The sequence below is a fragment of the Ambystoma mexicanum genome, chromosome 10, assembly GCF_040938575.1.
Source record: "Ambystoma mexicanum isolate Mex_15411 chromosome 10, UKY_AmexF1_1, whole genome shotgun sequence".
In the NCBI taxonomy this organism is placed as follows: domain Eukaryota; kingdom Metazoa; phylum Chordata; class Amphibia; order Caudata; family Ambystomatidae; genus Ambystoma; species Ambystoma mexicanum.
The window spans coordinates 1,566,027,530-1,566,049,119 of record NC_090932.1 but is presented as its reverse complement, the minus strand read 5'-3'; the positions used below and the strand labels follow the sequence as shown (position 1 = coordinate 1,566,049,119).

Here is a 21,590-nt window from a genome sequence, read left to right as displayed (position 1 = left end):
ATTATGGTCTAGGCACAGGCGTCAAGCAGTAGATTTGATAAAGCAGTTGTGCTGGTGGGGAGCATAGTGGTGCGGTGCTGCTGTAATAACTGATGCCGGGTGATGGCAGTGGTGTGAGGTCTGGCAGCATGCACTGTTGCTGGTGAAAGGATTGTGGTGTGAACAGAAACTGCCAGCAAATGTATCCTTAGCTGGTAATATGGCTCAGTGGGTTAAACGCCCGTTGCTGTTACTGTGTTTGAACCGCAGGTTGCACGTTTTAATCCCGGCAAGGCCAATTTAGTCTTTCATCCTTGCAAGTTCTATAAATGAGTACCAATTCCAATTGGATAATAATAGTTATGTATGTAAATATGTCCTATGTAAAGCGCTATGGATAAAACAAATGATTCTAAATGCTGTGTTTGCTGGTGATGCCTTGTCTAGAATGATTGGTACTCTTGTCTCTGTCTCTGGAGGTCCTACCTGGATTGGGGTGCCTGGCGAGCTGCGTGGATACGAGGCTGCCCACCGGCGGCATGGCAAGCTACCGTGGAGGACCTTGTTTGAACCGACCATCAAGCTGGTTTCTGAAGGGTTCCAGGTGCCGGTGGTCCTGAACTTGTTTCTCAACAGCTCCATGCTGAAGCGTGGGATTATGAATTCATCTGTTTGGTAAGGATTGCCGGTCCACAGCCCTGTGTGCTTCCGGAACCTTGGGCTCGGGGCTGTGGGGAAGGGAGGCTCCCAGACTGGGCAGGGGTTAGAGCAGCTTATAGACGAGAGGGCTCAAATTGCCCCTCCCTAGGGGAAAATAATGCAGTCAACATTCATACCTCATCCCCCTAAGGGATGAATAGGGTCCAATATCTGATATGCTCTCTAACAGCCCAAACATGATACTCAGTGTCCCCCTAATGAGGACCACCTGTCTACTTGATACTCAGCACTCCTGCAGTGTCCCCCTAATGAGGACCACCTGTCTACTTGATACTCAGCACTCCTGCAGTGTCCCCCTAATGAGGACCACCTGTCTACTTGATACTCAGCACTCCTGCAGTGTTCCCCTAATGAGGACCACCTGTCTACTTGATACTCAGCACTTCTGCAGTGTCCCCCCTAATGAGGACCACCTGTCTACTTGATACGCTGCACTCCTGCAGTGTTCCCCTAATGAGGACCACCTGTCTATTTGATACTCAGCACTCCTGCAGTGTCCCCCTAATGAGGACCACCTGTCTACTTGATACTCAGCACTCCTGCAGTGTTCCCCTAACGAGGACCACCTGTCTACTTGATACTCAGCACTCCTGCAGTGTTCCCCTAACGAGGACCACCTGTCTACTTGATACTCAGCACTCCTGCAGTGTTCCCCTAACGAGGACCACCTGTCTACCTGATACTCAGCACTCCTGCAGTGTTCCCCTAACGAGTACCACCTGTCTACCTGATACTCAGCACTTCTGCACTGTCCCCCTAACGAGCACCACCTGTCTACTTGATACTCAGCACTTCTGCACTGTCCCCCTAACGAGGACCACCTGTCTACTTGATACTCAGCACTCCTGCAGTGTCCCCCTAACGAGTACCACCTGTCTACTTGATACTCAGCACTCCTGCAGTGTTCCCCTAACGAGCACCACCTGTCTACCTGATACTCAGCACTCCTGCACTGTCCCCCTAACGAGCACCACCTGTCTACTTGATACTCAGCACTTCTGCACTGTCCCCCTAACGAGGACCACCTGTCTACTTGATACTCAGCACTCCTGCAGTGTCCCCCTAATGAGGACCACCTGTCTACTTGATACTCAGCACTCCTGCAGTGTCCCCCTAATGAGGACCACCTGTCTACTTGATACTCCGCACTCCTGCAGTGTCCCCCTAATGAGGACCACCTGTCTACTTGATACTCAGCACTCCTGCAGTGTCCCCCTAATGAGGACCACCTGTCCACTTGATACTCAGCACTCCTGCAGTGTCCCCCTAATGAGGAGCACCTGTCTACCTGATACTCAGCACTCCTGCAGTGTCCCCCTAATGAGGACCACCTGTCTACCTGATACTCAGCACTCCTGCAGTGTCCCCCTAATGAGGACCACTTGTCTACTTGATACTCAGCACTCCTGCAGTGTCCCCCTAATGAGGACCACCTGTCTACCTGATACTCAGCACTCCTGCAGTGTCCCCCTAATGAGGACCACCTGTCTACTTGATACTCAGCACTCCTGCAGTGTCCCCCTAATGAGGACCACCTGTCTACTTGATACTCAGCACTCCTGCAGTGTTCCCCTAATGAGGACCACCTGTCTACTTGATACTCAGCACTCCTGCAGTGTTCCCCTAATGAGGACCACCTGTCTACCTGATACTCAGCTAGGAGGACCACCTGTCTACGTGATACTCAGCACTCCTGCAGTGTCCCCCTAATGAGGACCACCTGTCTACTTGATACTCAGCACTCCTGCAGTGTCCCCTAACGAGGACCACCTGTCTACTTGATACTCAGCACTCCTGCAGTGTTCCCCTAAAGAGGACCACCTGTCTACTTGATACTCAGCACTCCTGCAGTGTCCCCCTAACGAGGTGTCTACCTGATACTCAGCACTTCTGCACTGTCCCCCCTAATGAGGACCACCTGTCTACTTGATACTCAGCACTCCTGCAGTGTTCCCCTAATGAGGACCACCTGTCTACTTGATACTCAGAACTCCTGCAGTGTCCCCCTAATGAGGACCACCTGTCTACTTGATACTCAGCACTCCTGCAGTGTCCCCCTAATGAGGACCACCTTTCTACTTGATACTCAGCACTCCTGCAGTGTCCCCTTAATGAGGACCACCTGTCTACTTGATACTCAGCACTCCTGCAGTGTCCCCCTAATGAGGACCACCTGTCTACTTGATACTCAGCACTCCTGCAGTGTTCCCCTAATGAGGACCACCTGTCTACTAGATACTCAGCACTCCTGCAGTGTTCCCCTAATGAGCACCACCTGTCTACCTGATACTCAGCACTTCTGCACTGTCCTCCCTAACGAGGACCACCTGTCTACTTGATACTCAGCGCTCCTGCAGTGTTCCCCTAACGAGGACCACCTGTCTACTTGATACTCAGCACTCCTGCAGTGTCCCCCTAACGAGGACCACCTGTCTACTTGATACTCAGCACTCCTGCAGTGTCCCCCTAACGAGGACCACCTGTTTACTTGATAATCAGCACTCCTGCAGTGTTCCCCTAACGAGCACCACCTGTCTACCTGATACTCAGCACTTCTGCACTGTCCCCCCTAACGAGGACCACCTGTCTACTTGATACTCAGCACTCCTGCAGTGTTCCCCTAATGAGGACCACCTGTCTACTTGATACTCAGCACTCCTGCAGTGTTCCCCTAATGAGGACCACATGTCTACTTGATACTCAGCACTCCTGCAGTGTCCGCCCTAATGAGGACCACCTGCCTACTTGATACTCAGCACTCCTGCAGTGTCCCCCTAATGAGGACCACCTGTCTACCTGATACTCAGCACTCCTGCAGTGTCCCCCTAATGAGGACCACCTGCCTACTTGATACTCAGCACTCCTGCAGTGTCCCCCTAATGAGGACCACCTGTCTACCTGATACTCAGCACTCCTGCAGTGTCCCCCTAATGAGGACCACCTGCCTACTTGATACTCAGCACTCCTGCAGTGTCCCCCTAATGAGGACCACCTGTCTACTTGATACTCAGCACTCCAGCAGTGTCCCCCTAACGAGGACCACCTGTCTACTTGATACTCAGCACTCCTGCAGTGTTCCCCTAACGAGGGCCACCTGTCTACCTGATACCCAGCACTCCTGCAGTGTCCCCCCTAATGAGGACCACCTGTCTACCTGATACTCAGCACTCCTGCAGTGTTCCCCTAGTGAGGACCACCTGTCTACTTGATACTCAGCACTCCTGCAGTGTCCCCCTAATGAGGACCACCTGTCTACTTGATACTCAGCACTCCTGCAGTGTTCCCCTAATGAAGGCCACCTGTCTACTTGATACTCAGCACTTCTGCAGTGTTCCCCTAGTGAGGACCACCTGTCTACTTGATACTCAGCACTGCTGCAGTGTCCCCCTAATGAGGACCACCTGTCTAGGTGATACTCAGCACTCCTGCAGTGTTCCCCTAATGAGGACCACCTGTCTACTTGATACTCAGCACTCCTGCAGTGTTCCCCTAATGAGGACCAGCTGTCTACCTGATACTCAGCACACCTGCAGTGTCCCCCTAATGAGGACCACCTGTCTACCTGATACTCAGCACTCCTGCAGTGTTCCCCCTAATGAGGACTAGCTGTCTACTTGATACTCAGCACTCCTGCAGTGTTCCCTTAATGAGGACCACCTGTCTACTTGATACTCAGCACTCCTGCAGTGTTCCCCTAATGAGGACCACCTGTCTACTTGATACTCAGCACTCCTGCAGTGTCCCCCTAATGAGGACCACCTGTCTACCTGATACTCAGCACTCCTGCAGTGTTCCCCTAGTGAGGACCACCTGTCTACTTGATACTCAGCACTCCTGCAGTGTCCCCCTAATGAGGACCACCTGTCTACTTGATACTCAGCACTCCTGCAGTGTCCCCCCTAATGAGGACCACCTGTCTACCTGATACTCAGCACTCCTGCAGTGTTCCCCTAGTGAGGACCACCTGTCTACTTGATACTCAGCACTCCTGCAGTGTTCCCCTAATGAGGACCACCTGTATACTTGACACTTAGCACTCCTGCACTGTTCCCCTAATGAGGACCACCTGTCTAATTGATACTCAGCACTCCTGCAGTGTTCCCCTAATGAGGACCACCTGTCTACTTGATACTCAGCACTCCTGCAGTGTTCCCCTAATGAGGACCACCTGTCTACCTGATACTCAGCACTCCTGCAGTGTCCCCCTAATGAGGACCACCTGTCTACCTGATACTCAGCACTCCTGCAGTGTTCCCCCTAATGAGGACTACCTGTCTACTTGATACTCAGCACTCCTGCAGTGTCCCCCTAATGAGGACCACCTGTCTACCTGATACTCAGCACTTCTGCACTGTCCCCCTTAATGAGGACCACCTGTCTACTTGATACTCAGCTAGGGGGACCACCTGTCTACTTGATACTCAGCACTTCTGCACTGTCCCCCCTAATGAGGACCACCTGTCTACCTGATACTCAGCACTCCTGCAGTGTCCCCCCTAATGAGGACCATCTGTCTACCTGATACTCAGCACTCCTGCAGTGTTCCCCTAATGAGGACCACCTGTCTACTTGATACTCAGCACTCCTGCAGTGTCCCCCTAATGAGGACCACCTGTCTACCTGATACTCAGCACTCCTGCAGTGTCCCCCTAATGAGGACCACCTGCCTACTTGATACTCAGCACTCCTGCAGTGTCCCCCTAATGAGGACCACCTGTCAACTTGATACTCAGCACTCTTGCAGTGTCCCCCTAACGAGGACCACCTGTCTACTTGATGCTCAGCACTCCTGCAGTGTCCCCCTTATGAGGACCACCTGTCTACTTGATGCTCAGCACTCCAGCAGTGTTCCCCTAACGAGGACCACCTGTCTACTTGATGCTCAGCACTCCTGCAGTGTTCCCCTAACGAGGACCACCTGTTTACTTGATGCTCAGCACTCCCGCAGTGTTCCCCTAATGAGGACCACCTGTCTACTTGTTGCTCAGCACTCACGCAGTGTTCCCCTAATGAGGACCACCTGTCTACCTGATGCTCAGCACTCCCGCAGTGTCCCCCCTAATGAGGACCACCTGTCTACTTGATGCTCAGCACTCCCGCAGTGTTCCCCTAATGAGGACCACCTGTCGACTTGATACTCAGCACTCCTGCAGTGTCCCCCTAATGAGTACAACCTGTCTACCTGATACTCAACACTTCTGCACTGTCCCCCCTAAAGAGGACCACCTGTCTACTTGATACTCAGCTAGAGGGACCACCTATCTGCTTGATACTCAGCACTTCTGCACTGTCCCCCCTAATGAGGACCACCTGTCTACCTGATACTCAGTACTCCTGCAGTGTCCCCCCTAATGAGGACCACCTGTCTACTTGATACTCAGCACTCCTGCAGTGTTCCCCTAATGAGGACCACCTGTCTGCTTGATACTCAGCACTCCTGCAGTGTTCCCCTAATGAGGACCACCTGTCTACTTGATACTCAGCACTCCTGCAGTGTCTCCCTAATGAGGACTACCGGTCTACCTGATACTCAGCACTCCTGCACTGTTACCCCTAATGAGGACCACTGGTCTACTTGATACTCAGCTAGGGGGACCACCTGTCTACTTGATACTCAGCACCTCTGCACTGTCTCCCCTAATGAAGTCCACCTGTCTACCCGATACTCAGCACTCCTGCAGTGTCCCCCTAATGAGGACCACCTGTCTACTTGATACTCAGCACTCCTGCAGTGTTCCCCTAATGAGGACCACCTGTCTATTTGATACTCAGCACTCCTGCAGTGCCCCCCTAATGAGCACCACCTGTCTAGTTGATACTCAGCACTTCTGCAGTGTCCCCTAATAAGCACCACCTGTCTACCTGATACTCAGCAGTTCTGCACTTTTCCCCCTAATGAGGACCACCTGTCTAAGTGATACTCAGCACATCTGCAGTGTCCCACTAATGAGCACCACCTGTCTACTTGATACTCAGCACTACTGCCATGTCCCGCTAATGAGGATAACTTGATACTCAGCACGGCCCCCCCCCTAATGAGGACCACCTGTCTACTTGATACTCAGAACTTCTGCAGTGTCCCCCTAATGAGGACTACTTGATACTCAGCACTTCTGCACTGCCCCCCCCTAATGAGGACCACCTGTCTACCTGATACTCAGCACTCCTGCAGTGTTCCCCTAGTGAGGACCACCTGTCTACTTGATACTCAGCACTCCTGCAGTGTTCCCCTAATGAGGACCACCTGTATACTTGACACTTAGCACTCCTGCACTGTTCCCCTAATGAGGACCACCTGTCTAATTGATACTCAGCACTCCTGCAGTGTTCCCCTAATGAGGACCACCTGTCTACTTGATACTCAGCACTCCTGCAGTGTTCCCCTAATGAGGACCACCTGTCTACCTGATACTCAGCACTCCTGCAGTGTCCCCCTAATGAGGACCACCTGTCTACCTGATACTCAGCACTCCTGCAGTGTTCCCCCTAATGAGGACTACCTGTCTACTTGATACTCAGCACTCCTGCAGTGTCCCCCTAATGAGGACCACCTGTCTACCTGATACTCAGCACTTCTGCACTGTCCCCCTTAATGAGGACCACCTGTCTACTTGATACTCAGCTAGGGGGACCACCTGTCTACTTGATACTCAGCACTTCTGCACTGTCCCCCCTAATGAGGACCACCTGTCTACCTGATACTCAGCACTCCTGCAGTGTCCCCCCTAATGAGGACCATCTGTCTACCTGATACTCAGCACTCCTGCAGTGTTCCCCTAATGAGGACCACCTGTCTACTTGATACTCAGCACTCCTGCAGTGTCCCCCTAATGAGGACCACCTGTCTACCTGATACTCAGCACTCCTGCAGTGTCCCCCTAATGAGGACCACCTGCCTACTTGATACTCAGCACTCCTGCAGTGTCCCCCTAATGAGGACCACCTGTCAACTTGATACTCAGCACTCTTGCAGTGTCCCCCTAACGAGGACCACCTGTCTACTTGATGCTCAGCACTCCTGCAGTGTCCCCCTTATGAGGACCACCTGTCTACTTGATGCTCAGCACTCCAGCAGTGTTCCCCTAACGAGGACCACCTGTCTACTTGATGCTCAGCACTCCTGCAGTGTTCCCCTAACGAGGACCACCTGTTTACTTGATGCTCAGCACTCCCGCAGTGTTCCCCTAATGAGGACCACCTGTCTACTTGTTGCTCAGCACTCACGCAGTGTTCCCCTAATGAGGACCACCTGTCTACCTGATGCTCAGCACTCCCGCAGTGTCCCCCCTAATGAGGACCACCTGTCTACTTGATGCTCAGCACTCCCGCAGTGTTCCCCTAATGAGGACCACCTGTCGACTTGATACTCAGCACTCCTGCAGTGTCCCCCTAATGAGTACAACCTGTCTACCTGATACTCAACACTTCTGCACTGTCCCCCCTAAAGAGGACCACCTGTCTACTTGATACTCAGCTAGAGGGACCACCTATCTGCTTGATACTCAGCACTTCTGCACTGTCCCCCCTAATGAGGACCACCTGTCTACCTGATACTCAGTACTCCTGCAGTGTCCCCCCTAATGAGGACCACCTGTCTACTTGATACTCAGCACTCCTGCAGTGTTCCCCTAATGAGGACCACCTGTCTGCTTGATACTCAGCACTCCTGCAGTGTTCCCCTAATGAGGACCACCTGTCTACTTGATACTCAGCACTCCTGCAGTGTCTCCCTAATGAGGACTACCGGTCTACCTGATACTCAGCACTCCTGCACTGTTACCCCTAATGAGGACCACTGGTCTACTTGATACTCAGCTAGGGGGACCACCTGTCTACTTGATACTCAGCACTTCTGCACTGTCCCCCCTAATGAGGACCACCTGTCTACCCGATACTCAGCACTCCTGCAGTGTCCCCTAATGAGGACCACCTGTCTACTTGATACTCAGCTAGGGGGACCACCTGTCTACTTGATACTCAGCACCTCTGCACTGTCTCCCCTAATGAAGTCCACCTGTCTACCCGATACTCAGCACTCCTGCAGTGTCCCCCTAATGAGGACCACCTGTCTACTTGATACTCAGCACTCCTGCAGTGTTCCCCTAATGAGGACCACCTGTCTATTTGATACTCAGCACTCCTGCAGTGCCCCCCTAATGAGCACCACCTGTCTAGTTGATACTCAGCACTTCTGCAGTGTCCCCTAATAAGCACCACCTGTCTACCTGATACTCAGCAGTTCTGCACTTTTCCCCCTAATGAGGACCACCTGTCTAAGTGATACTCAGCACATCTGCAGTGTCCCACTAATGAGCACCACCTGTCTACTTGATACTCAGCACTACTGCCATGTCCCGCTAATGAGGATAACTTGATACTCAGCACGGCCCCCCCCCTAATGAGGACCACCTGTCTACTTGATACTCAGAACTTCTGCAGTGTCCCCCTAATGAGGACTACTTGATACTCAGCACTTCTGCACTGCCCCCCCCTAATGAGGACCACCTGTCTACTTGATACTCAGAACTTCTGCTGTGTGCCCCTAATGAGGACCACCCATTTAGCACTTCTGAAGTGTCCACCCCCTAATGTGGACAACCTGTCTACTTGACACTCAGCACTTCTGCAGTGTCCCTCCTAATGAGAACCACCTGTCTACTGCGCGTGCTCCGGAAGGACTACGTCTGACAGACCTGCTGGCCGCATATATCATCGCATTAAAGTGGCTGCCAGCATGTTAGGTCTTACTAAAACATATATATGAACATGTCAAACCCCCCCACCCCTCGCCCCCAGAGTGGTACAGGCGGTGCTTTAAGAGGGATGAAAAAGTGGTATGCCCCAATGGAGTCGCAACAAGTCTGCGATCTATGAAGGGAGGGATGTGACCTAATTATAAGTATTCACTTTTTTGTTAAGCTTCATGACATCAGCAGTGCCAACCTTGGATCCAGTTGAGAGTTTGGGAACCTTGGCTAAACACATTGAGTATTCCCTCGCTCTGTAGAAGAGTGCCTGCATCTAACTGTATAGCCCATCAGTTCCATGTCATTTCATCGTGAGATGTTTTTTCACAGGGTTTTTTACCGCGATTCTTTTAACGAAAAAACCCATTGAATTGCTTTTAATTATTTTTGGGGGGTTTCCCCCAGCCCCCCCATTCCCTTTAATATTTTATGTATTCCTAAACACCCACACCCCATATATATAATTTTCTAACCCCCTGTAAAAAATGTGATGGGTTTTTTGGTAAAAAACAATTGCGGTAAAATAACCCACGAAAAAACATCCCGCGATGAATGGATGTCGTACCAGCCCATCACTGCAAGCTCTGCAGAATGGTCCAGTATTTATTTTTAGGTTTTTATATATTACTTCTTATAGTTGATATTGTGATGGGATTGTTACCTGGGTCTCTCAATTTCACATTCTTCAAGTCCCATCTACAAGTTTGACACAGAAAGAAATTGTCAGAGCGGCAAGTTTAGTGCTAGGCCTTGCACCCAGATAAAGTCATTGTGCTTTGATTAGATCCTATTGCCACTATTTAATATACTCACAACCAATATGGCTTTGTATATACATACACATCACATAAAATCAATCACATAAAACAGCTACATTTAAACTCCTAAAATCAATATCATAACACGTAAAATGACATTCATATGGGATAGATGAGGCTAAAACCTCAGAAATCAATATCATGCTCTAAAAACAGATCAGCTTACATACATTTCGATACAACATCCCCTATTTCTAAAATATCACTGCATTTCATATAGAATGTAACCATAAAATGTAAAGAGTTTATATCATTACCTTCCATGAACATTTGCCACATGCAGGATTTATCGGCACAATCTATTCCAATATTGTATGATTTGACATGGTTGCGTCTAAGCATGTTTAGACTTTCACAATTAATCATTACATGTTATAGAGACTCAATGATATTATTTACTCATAAGCGACACATTCAATCTGATCTTACATTTTATAACATGTAATAATCTTAGATATTGATCTTACATATCGCAACATATTAAACATGCAGTCAAAACGTTCAAATCTCTCATGTTTAAGGCCAAAGAAACTCACTTAAATCTTCAGATCCTAGAAGCCAAATCATGGCCTAAGGAGCTTTTCTCAATTCTCCAGGAATTCAAGGGATGCACTACCATCTCCCCCGCACCTGCAGATAATATCTGTTGCCAACGCATCCATGACAGTTTTATAAACAAAACACTCAGGCATCAGGAGAAAATAAACGCCCAAGTAAATCTTCTATCTACCCATGTGGACTCTACCCCTAAAGAGGCTGAACTATCTGCCCTCGATCTTCCCTCTTTCACCCTCAAAACAGTTTCTATAGATGAAGTTGAGGAATTGGTTCTTAAACCCACTTCAGGTAAAGCTGACATTTTCCCTGCATCCCTGTTCAAGGAGTTTATTTCTACATTGCCTCCCTGGGTAACCATATGTATAATTCGTTCATTTCAAGAGTCATATGTTCCGGAAAATATTATGGAGGTCTGGGCACGCCACTGTTGAAAAAGGACAATTTGGACCCAACAGAAGATGGAAATTATCGACCCATAACTGATGGTCCTTTTATCCTACAAATTATGGACAAAATAGCCAATATGCAGTATCAGGCATTTGTGGAGAACTATAACATGCTAGCTGTCCAGCAATCCAGTTTTCACCCAAATCATGGGACCGAGTCGGTGATGCTTGATTTGAAATTGCACGTTGCTGGTCTTATTGATGAGGGTAACATAGCACTGCTGTTGCTTTCAGATCTATCCGCCGCTTTCGATCTTATTGATCACCAACTTCTGGCAGATAGACTATCCACGGTAGGCAGATGCTCCCCAGTGGCAAAAGTTTGGTTTAGATCATTCTTGGGCCCAAGAAGTATGAATGTCACTAAGGATAATGCTTATTCTAACAGCTCTATTCTCATGTGCGGTGTGCCCCCGGGATCTTGTCTCTCGCCACTACTTTTCAATGTTTACTCAAGACTCCTGTGTGACCTCCTTTCTACTATGGGCATCTATTTTGCCAATTATGCTGACGATATATAGATCGTCATTAGGTTATCTGGTGTATACACTGATGGCTCAGAGCTCATTAATCATATGTTTACTCAAATTCAAAATTGGATGGCCCTGCATTCACTGGCCCTTCACAACACCAAGACCGAGTTGCTTATTCTGGGCACTCAACAAAAACTAAAAAAGCTCGACCCCAGCTATGAAAAATGATTATTGCCCAACATTTCAGTCCTGTCGCCAAAAGTGTTAAGACCTTGGATGTTTTTTGTATCCCCAATTGTCGTTTAATCGTCAGGTCAGTTACCTAAAATCATCCTGTTACTATACACAGTTTCTTTGGCAAGTCCTTCTTTCCTGTCTGCTGAAAAATGCTATCAGCTGCTATCATAAATTGCAAGTTCGATTACTGCAATAGCCTCCTAATTGGCACCTCACAGAGCAATATAAAAAAGTTGCAAGTCATTCAGAATGGTGCCGTACACGCCGTGTGTGGACTTAAACGCAATGCACACATCACGGAATCCAGAAGGCATCTACACTGGCTGCCCATTCAACAACGATTCCAGCACAAGGGCCTAGCTACTGTGTTTAAGTGCCTTCATGATGAAGCCCCACCTTATCTTGTCTCCAGGCTTAAGAAGAAATCCATTGGACATACTCTGAGTTCCAATGACACCGTCCATCTAATACAACTATGTTCTTCCCTGAAGAAAATTGGTGGCTCACTCCTTATGGAAAGCACTTCTGAAAGACTTGGTAGACAGTGACTCAACAGCCCTTTTCAAGAAGCACTTGAAAAACGTTCTTGTTTAATACTGGACATGGCTGATTGATCTTATCTTTCCGGCATCTACCCCATAAACATGCCTGCCTCATAATAATCTCTTTCTGCTGGTTATTTGGCTTGTTTCTCTGGGGTGGTTCTCTCTTCCCCTCTCTCTCTCAGGCTTATATCATTGGGCTTCATTCCGAGTATGACTGTAAGGCAACAACGGCGCCGATATCGCTACCGGCACCGTTGTTACCGTACCACCATACTACGAGTTCTGCTCGCGGGTGCCCTAGCAGCCACCTGGTCAAACCAGGTGGCCGTACCGCCATCCACGAGCAGAACATGATGGTAGCAACGGTACCGTTATGAACGGTACCGCTGCTACCATCCTCCCTATTCCCATTGTGCCCTATGGGGGCTCAATGGAAATGGGGACGTACCGCTCCGGCACCCGCGCATGGGGAATTACCGGGTCCACCGAGGTCGGAATGGCCCAGTGATTCCCCTTTCACAGGTCCCGGAGCCGAGTTTGGGTGTACCCATGCCGGTAAAACCAGCATGGCTACCTCCAACCTCGTAATGGGGCCCATTTTCTTGGAATGTGTTTCTCTTGTGAGCGCCCTGAGGCCTACGGGTTAGTGCCGCAATAGAAAAACATAGATAGATAGATAGATAGATAGATAGATAGATAGATAGATAGATAGATAGATAGATAGATAGATAGATAATGCTTTTACTTTCTATAACCAAAGGCTACTACCATGCATATTCTTTAACTGATGTCTCCTCCAAAATCCATCATACTAAAAATGTTACACTTCATTCTGCTGTTTCATTGGCTGCCACTATGCTATGGTAGCCAACATGGCGGACAGAATTCCGATTGCTGACAGTTTGCTCATACGACCGTGGGCACTTTAATGTGATGCAAAGGTGCGTGGTGAGGAAGGAGAGATGAACGGACCGCTATGATTCAGTTTGAAGAAGTCACTTCCTTCTCGTTCCCAGGCCTGAGACCTTATCTGCCAATTTGTTTGTGGCCTTGGCGTGTCGACCCTGTGTCTGGACGTACCACGGGGTAGCTGGTGCGCTATCGAGTTGGGCCTGGAATACATGATCACTGTCCGAATTGCGTGGTAGATGACCACTGTTCAGAGCTCCTTTTATCTATTTATTAAGTGTCTTTGCTATTCCAGCCCGTGTGCTGTATTGTGAATTTATTCATTAGGAGGTCATCTGTCACGGTAACTATTTGTACCTGGAGATCAAGGCTATCTATTTTCTCACTGCTACCAATCAAAACTTAATTAACTTTATAGTTGCATGCTATGTGCTTCTGGAGAAAGTTATCTAGTGTGGTTTCGATTCCCTGTTGGGGCCCCCTTCCTTACTGGCCTTGATGCCGTAACATCTGTCTGAACATTGTGAGCCTTAGGATTATGTGCAAAGCAATTTTGATGTCAGGATTCAGTATTTCAGAGTAAAGGTCTTTCAACGTTTTTTCTAAAATGGTGGTACTCTGGTTCAGTGTCTGCCATGTTAATGTTCTTCGTGTCTCGTGCGTTGCATATTGCCATACCTCGTTCCCTGCCCATATATTCTGCAACCTCCCCTACCTATGCCCATCTCTATGCTACTTGTGTAACTCTATCTGTGTATGCTGGAACCATTCTCTAAAGTTGTGAGTGCACTCTACCTCTTTCCCTACTTGTGTGATGCAACCTATTTTACTCTTTATTGCAGTGCATTATCCCAAATGTTTAAACCAGCTGTTTACAGGCCACTTATCAGTTTGTACATGTGTTCACCTCTGCAAACGTCTGGGGGTGGGGAAAACCTTCTGTTGATTTTATCTGCATCATCACACTCATGTCCCAAGGACGTTCTTTAACCTATAAATGTGAAAGAGCCAAGGCTCACAATTGGTATTGCCATGATTAAGTAAAGTGGCGATTCGGCCCATGACATGCACTCTATCATTGATCATTAATATTATTTAAATTTCTGGAGCAACTCTGTCCTCTACTAAATCATACATGGTTGAGTTTAATTTCTATAGCACACAATTAGCAGTATTACTTTTAATTTTTCAAATTATCAAAATTATTTAAACAAGACAAGATTTTCCCAGGATCACATGATTTGGTCAAATAGAGAAGCTGTGATTTCTGCCCAGATTTCCTGGCTCAACAATTTGCCAGTAAAGGAAATGTACTGCCTTCCTGTTTTTAGATTTACAGCAAGGGCTCTAAGGGACTGAGATGCAAATATTTATGGGGGTGAGTAAAATACCCTTCCCTCTGCCCCCCTCCTAATCCGTCATCACATCAGACCACCTTTTAAGTTTTGCACAGTAGTGATGTTATTTCTCAAAGTATGTGTGATATTATTTCTCGGGTGGGCATAATGCACCAGCTGATCACCTTTTGTCTCCTGAGCACCCACCGGTCTTTCTAAGTGCACTATTTTCGAATGGGCACATACGTGGTTGCTATGGTCGTGGAATAATAACCTGATGTAATGAGCCAGAAATTGAAAAATTGAGAATTCTATTGTTACTAAAAACCTTTATCTTTTTACCAAAAATGTGTTTGGAAATAGGTGCTCTAAATCACACAGTATGGGCACATTTTGTAAATAATATGTATATCGCAGGGAGTTTTCTTTCCAAGCACTCATTGAGGTAGGTGGGCTCACTCGCTGCAAGCCACGGTCTGTTCACATCATTGGCGAGGGGGTTTATTTGGAGTAGAAACGAAGCGCAATCAGGATAATTCCCTAGCATACTAGTGCCGTAAACATGCATTGGCAAAGCTAACAGTTTTGACATTTGTGTAGGCATGGGTAGGAATTCTTCAGGAACTGCTATGCTGGTACCACCTGGCCATAAAATGGCAACAGCTTACAAATGGTGTTACTATCCAGGCATGTGATGGCATTGTCTTGGCAAATGCCCATATATATCAAAACATTTGGGTTTGACAGTACTTCTTTTGAATAGGAATTTAGCAAAAGGAGCACATGAAAGGAAACACATATTCCTTATAATTCAAGTGCCCGAATGCACACTTAGTTAAGAAATTTTTATTACACTGGAAGCAGGTTTATAATTGTAATAAAGCCATTAGAAGCACAGAGTTAGCTCAAAGCTGTCTGGGGGAGAGGGCTTTTTGGGCTAAGAGTAAGTGGGAATGGCCATATGGATTAGCATCGACACAGCCAGCCAATGAGTGGCTAAGAAGCCAAACAACACCCACCGTCCTCACTTTCCATCTCTCTCCTCTCGTCATGTTGCGTGTCAACAGTTTCAGCTTATGGGCACCTAATAGTGAAAACTAAAAGGGCAAGCCAAACTGCGACTGAGTCAGTTACCAACAACAAACATATAGGGGGCTGTTTCTATATCCCTACCAGCACCTGATGTCTGCACTTACCCCAGCACTTGCCACCAGCTGGCCGCATTTTTTATTTATTGTTTTGATTTATTTTACAGTTTATCCTATATACTGCACTGCCCCCTTTCCCCTCGCACTTTTCCCCTTCCTCCCTCCCCTGCACGTGTGCGATCTCAATGTACCTGGCCTAGTAAGAGTGATGTCTCTGTCTTCCCTCTGTGCCCCCTCCCTGGCCTCGTCGCGCCTTGAAACATTTGCGTATAGGTGCGTTATGAATGTCATATCATATCATATCATAGGGCCCTTGGGAAGAAGTTATTAACAATGGATCAGTTTAATAGTAAAGCTGTAAATATTCATGGTCCATGTGGTTTAAATGGCATCTCTTTTGAGGGATAATGCAGTGCGAGATTTGGCGGCATGGACATTCATGGCCCATGGGGTGAACACCTCACCTCTCATGTCGGGGACCATCATGCGAATAGGGATTATTTTTCAGTGCTAGTGTGGGGGCAATGCCACAACTCCCCTTGAGCCATACTGCTAATTTAGAGGCATAGCACTTTTGGGAAATGGCCTGCCTTCCCCAGAGGGTAGCTTGCATGTTCTACTTGTACCTGGGAATTGGAGGCCATTTTAAATGCCACTCACACCCAATTTTCCTGGATGGGGTATTTCTGAGGTAGAAGGTCTAGAAACCAAGATTAATGTTTTCAAGCCTATTCCGGAGGGACATCTTGTCCTTGCCATGCCACACTGCTGTATCTGCGTGATCATGGATGCCATGCCGCTACTATAAAGGGCATGAACTGAAGGGCTGCACGGTTTGCCTTCACAGCGATGTGTACTGCAAAGACGGTGATGTCATGAAGGCGGGCCATACCCTCAAGATACCGAAACTGGCCGAAACTCTTCGCATGGTGGCAGATCACGGAGCCGACGTATTTTACAATGGCATCCTGGCAGAGCGCATGGTCCAAGACATCAGGAAAGCAGGTGAGCAGTACTTTCTATTATCATTATTATTAATTTTATGGTATTTATTGAGCATGGACCTAGCTTCGAGAAGCACTTTACAGAGGAATACAACAATACAGATACATAATTGGGTGCTTTTCAGAGGTAACAACAGAACGGATATACAGCGGGGGTATGGCACAGAGGGCCACAGAGGAGGGTACAGCTGTATCGGATGGCAGGGAGCAGAGGTGTGGGCGCCGTCTAGCGAGGCAGGTAGCACCAGGGGCCTATCACTTCAAGCATACAAAAGAGCCAAATTATAACAAAGAAAGTAGTAAAACTATAAAAATGCCAAAATATAAAACTGTCAAACCATTAAAACACAGATGCGCCAAAGCATACAAAGAAACGAAAGCGGTTATACTGCGTGAAGAGGAACTGCTCACATCATCCCTACCCTGGCCTTCCACACTGCTGGCTGTCCTTGCGTCGACCAAGTACCCTCTGATCTAAACTGTGGGAACCGAACCCCGCTCTTCTATTAGGTACTGTGTTGAAATGACTACTACTCTGCAGGAGTGCAAGGATGAGTAGTGGTTTCCAAACTCCTACTCTGCCCCAATACCACTACTAAACCAGCAGTGACCACAGTCACAAACATGAATGGTATACATGCTTCAAGTCTTTAAGACCACATGGGCCGAGTGCAGGCTATGCTCTTCAAGAGGTTTTGAGCCAGCATGGAGGGCATCCAAAACAACAAAAGCGCTGTCATACCAAAACAAAATAAATGTTCAATCAAGGTTCTATAAACAATATAGGGCCTGATGCACAGACACATTTTATAATGGCGCAATTCCATAGGGAAACACTCTGTGAATCGGGTCCATAATGCTTTAATTAAGCTAAAACGACAGACAAACTGATACAAAAGCTAAGAACCTATCCCTTAAATGGAATACACAGAATATGCACACATTTGGTTCGAAGGTTCACTCTGGGCAAGAATACAGGGGAATATAGGCAAGTTTCTTTTCCATCCAGTTCAAGTATAAGTGTATGAGCCTCATTACGGGTCTGACGGTGGGTGTGCCTGTAGCAAAGGCCCATGATTTTACCGGCAACCGCGAATGGGCAATTACCGGGTCATGCCGAGGTCGGCGGACCCGGTAATTGCCCATTCGCGGGTGCCGGCAATAAGGTACTCCCCATTCGGCCCCATAGGGCTGGATGGGAATTGGGAGCTTGGATGCACCGGCACCATTCATAGAGGTGCCGGTGCATCCACGAGTTGTGCTCGCGGGTGCCGCACTGCCCGCCAGGTCCGCCACAGGTCAGGCACAACTCGTAGTATGGCGGTATGGTAGCAACGGCGCGGGTAGCACTACCGGCGCCGTTGTTACTGTACCGCCATACTTATAATGAGGCATTATGTCTTTTAAAAAGGGATGAAGTGGGGTCTTAATTGTCATTAAAGCCCTTAAACACTTGTGTGGGATACCCTTACTTCTTCTTCTGTGGCTCAAACAGCATCCAGCCTGGTTTTGGAGCACTTTCCACAGGGTTTACTCAGCGTTGAGGTGGACAAGCTGGTTCGAAGGGAGGCATATACCCTAGCACTTCAAGAGGCACCAAGTGGCTTGAGGCTTGAAGGAAGCTTTGGACATGCTGTAATGTGTACATTCTCAAATGGGTGTCGATGCAGTAATTCCATTTCAGCTGTGAGACGTCTCGACAGGTTCCAATGACGGAATGCAGTTTAATATTGGATTTCGTTTCAAATGTACTAGAGAACATGGAGGAAACGTCGAGACTGCCGCTCAAAGTGGTTAGAAAATTGAGAATGTTAAAGGCTCTGCTGTTGGTTCTTGCAGCACCTCAAAATGGCTAACGAGTGGCTGATCCAGCTTGAAAGCGTTTTGAAGCAGTAGACAGAGGCCTGGGCTGCTCCTTTTGATCCTGGGCTGCTGTGAGACCTGGTTCGGGGTCCCATAGGAAAGGCAAACCCTTCTTATGTCCTTCCCAGGGAGTAAGGTTTCCAGAGAATACTTGCACCAGTGTTCCAGCATCAGACAGACTTTCCAGCAGCAGATGAAGTAGATGAGGGGTGGTCTTGCATCCTCCTTGGAGATCCTTATCTTCAGTCCAGTGGTTGGGGAATGTTTGCAGGCTGATACCCCAATACAGTTCCTGCTAAATCTTTCCCCCAGATGATCCCGAGCTGATTCCATAAAAGGTGGTGTCTGAATCCCTTGGATATTGAATCTGCCTCAACGTATTGTCCATTTCAAGGGCCCCATCATGGGTTGGGTCTTAGCCCTTAAAGGGGGCGATAACGCTATTACTGCCAAATTTAAGGGTTGGCTCAATCATGAGTTGGGTGGTAAGTGGGAGTTTTACCTCCAGCTTTTTGCAGAATGTAAAAATGTCCCTTTACCGCCCGTTCTGAGCCGTTTATGGCGCTATTATCACCGGCGCAATTACCTTTTCCAGGAGTATGCATTGTGCCCACAAGAATAGAAAGCACATTCACACAGTTCCAATCCTCTCTGACGTAGAGTGTGATCTTGGCCCACCTGACTGGTAGGCTTCTGCATACACATGTAACAAGGAAAGATACTTCAGCTCAACCAGAAAGCTGCCTGGACTGAGATAAAAGGGTTGCAGGTAGTGCCCATTGTAAGTCTATTGGTCGCAGATTATTTTACCTTTGGTTGGGTGCTGATCTACTTAAAAAATAAGTCCAGCACAGGCTTCTCTATACTAGTTGTTTTCAGGTTCCTTTCACTGCCACCCAGAGCTGACCCCAGACAGGGCTCTTGAGTGCAGGGTGCGTCTGATACCCAAATATCCTCTGCCCGTGCAGATGACGGGCACTAAAATTTCACCTGACTGTTGTAATTACTGGAAGTACATAGGTCTCTCTGAAAATCAGTTATTCAAGATAGATTTCATTGACAAGTTTAAGAAAATGTGACCACATCACCCCCACTCTCAAGGAACTGCACTAGCTATCGCTTCAAACATGCATAATGTTCAAGATTGCCTGCATCACCTACAGAACAGTCATAACCAAAACACCACTCTACTTGGCCGAGAAACTCACCGTCTCTGGGGGCCAACACACAGGCTGGAAACAATGAGCTGCAACAGGGAAAAAACAGGAAACAGGCCTTTTCCTGCTATGCACCCTGTCTCTGGAACAAGCTAGCAATGCAGATACGACCTTAAGCCTGCCCCCCTCCATGGTACACTTCCGAAAAAGAACCCAAAAACCCTACTTTCAAAATCATCTGACCAATAGATGATCACTCCACTTAACCGGATTCCACCTCGCTGGAGTCCCCCTCACCTCTGACCCCGCTGCCCATCCTGAATCCTCCGCTACCCCTGTAGCCCCTGGCTACATCACATTTTCAGGGTCTATGTGAAAATGCCCCCAGGAAAATGTAGTCATGTGAAAATGTAGTCTGTAAAAAGTATTTTTCTATATATGTAGTCATTCAATGCAAGCAATGCAAAGTATGAAAATGCAGCCAATATTAAGGTTGCCAAACAGCTATTCTTAAATGCAGAAAAGTGCAAGGCTGAAACCCTAAATATGACCAAATCCTCTTATGAAACCTCCACAATCACCCTACTCCATTCCTAAACCTTCCCCTAACTCTAATCGCAACCCTTATCCTACCCTGAACTCTCACAAAACATTAACCCTCACTGCATGAAAGCATTTTATGAATAGAATAGAAAATTAACAGTGAACCTGTCTCCAACCCCATCACCAGCTTGCCATAATTTACACAGCCCTTGCCCTAACCCAAACCCTTGCTGCAATACTAACCTTACTCTAACTGCAACTCTTAAAACTTAACGTAATGCTTACTCTAACCACCAGGTTTATTCTAACCGCTTTCCTACGCCAACGTCACCAGCACGTTTCCAACCTCTGTATCCCTTTCTTTAAGACTTACCCAAACCCATAACAAAACACTTGCCCTAACACTTAATCTAACCTAACCTCTAACCAAACCCCAACATATTTACCTGAACCCCTATCCTTACCATAACCCCTATCCTAACCCTAAACCAGACAATCACAAGCCCACTAAACGCTCCTTAACCCTACCAATTTCCCTAGCAGCACTACATTCTTTGGCTACTTTTCAACTGCATATTTGACTACTTTTTGCTTGGCAACTTTTTCACTGCAGAGGTATTTTCACCATGACTTTTTCACTGATTACATTTGTGTTGGCTACATTTTTTCTGGATACCCTTTTTCACAGTGCTCAATTTCTTCCCAGCGAGTTTGCACTTTATAAATCGCACACATACATAAATGCATACATAGACAAAGGACCAAAATCTCTGGGAGCTATGTAGCTCCTTCTTGTAGCCTGGAAGAGCTTAGTTAGCCTGACATCAACAAGTACCAGAAGCTACTTTTGACTACACAGGACAACTGGTGCCCTGCAAACATAACTATGTAGAATATGTAAATTGAACTGAATTTGCGCACTTCGGAAGGATGAAGGGCTGAGTCAGTCCTGCCATAAATATGAGTTGCAAATTGCAGAGTGGGATCCTGGCAGAGGCCGGGAGCTGTTTGCCTGGCTGTAAGTCATGTGGAGGTTAGGTTTGTGATATGCAATAGCTCCTCATTCCCCGGAGGAAGCTCCTGCTTACTGGATGATGGCCAATACC

At 47.6% G+C, this 21,590-nt stretch overlaps 1 protein-coding gene across 1 annotated transcript in view; it reads left to right on the top strand.

Moving 5' to 3' along the window:
- GGT5 (gamma-glutamyltransferase 5) overlaps window positions 1–21,590 on the top strand; it is a 395,684-nt gene that overhangs the window by 251,765 nt on the left and 122,329 nt on the right. Inside the window, exons 4-5 of the mRNA XM_069619874.1 lie at window positions 459–654; window positions 16,765–16,922. Of these exons, the coding sequence (XP_069475975.1) occupies window positions 459–654; window positions 16,765–16,922 (354 nt within the window). The remainder of the gene's footprint in view (window positions 1–458; window positions 655–16,764; window positions 16,923–21,590) is intronic.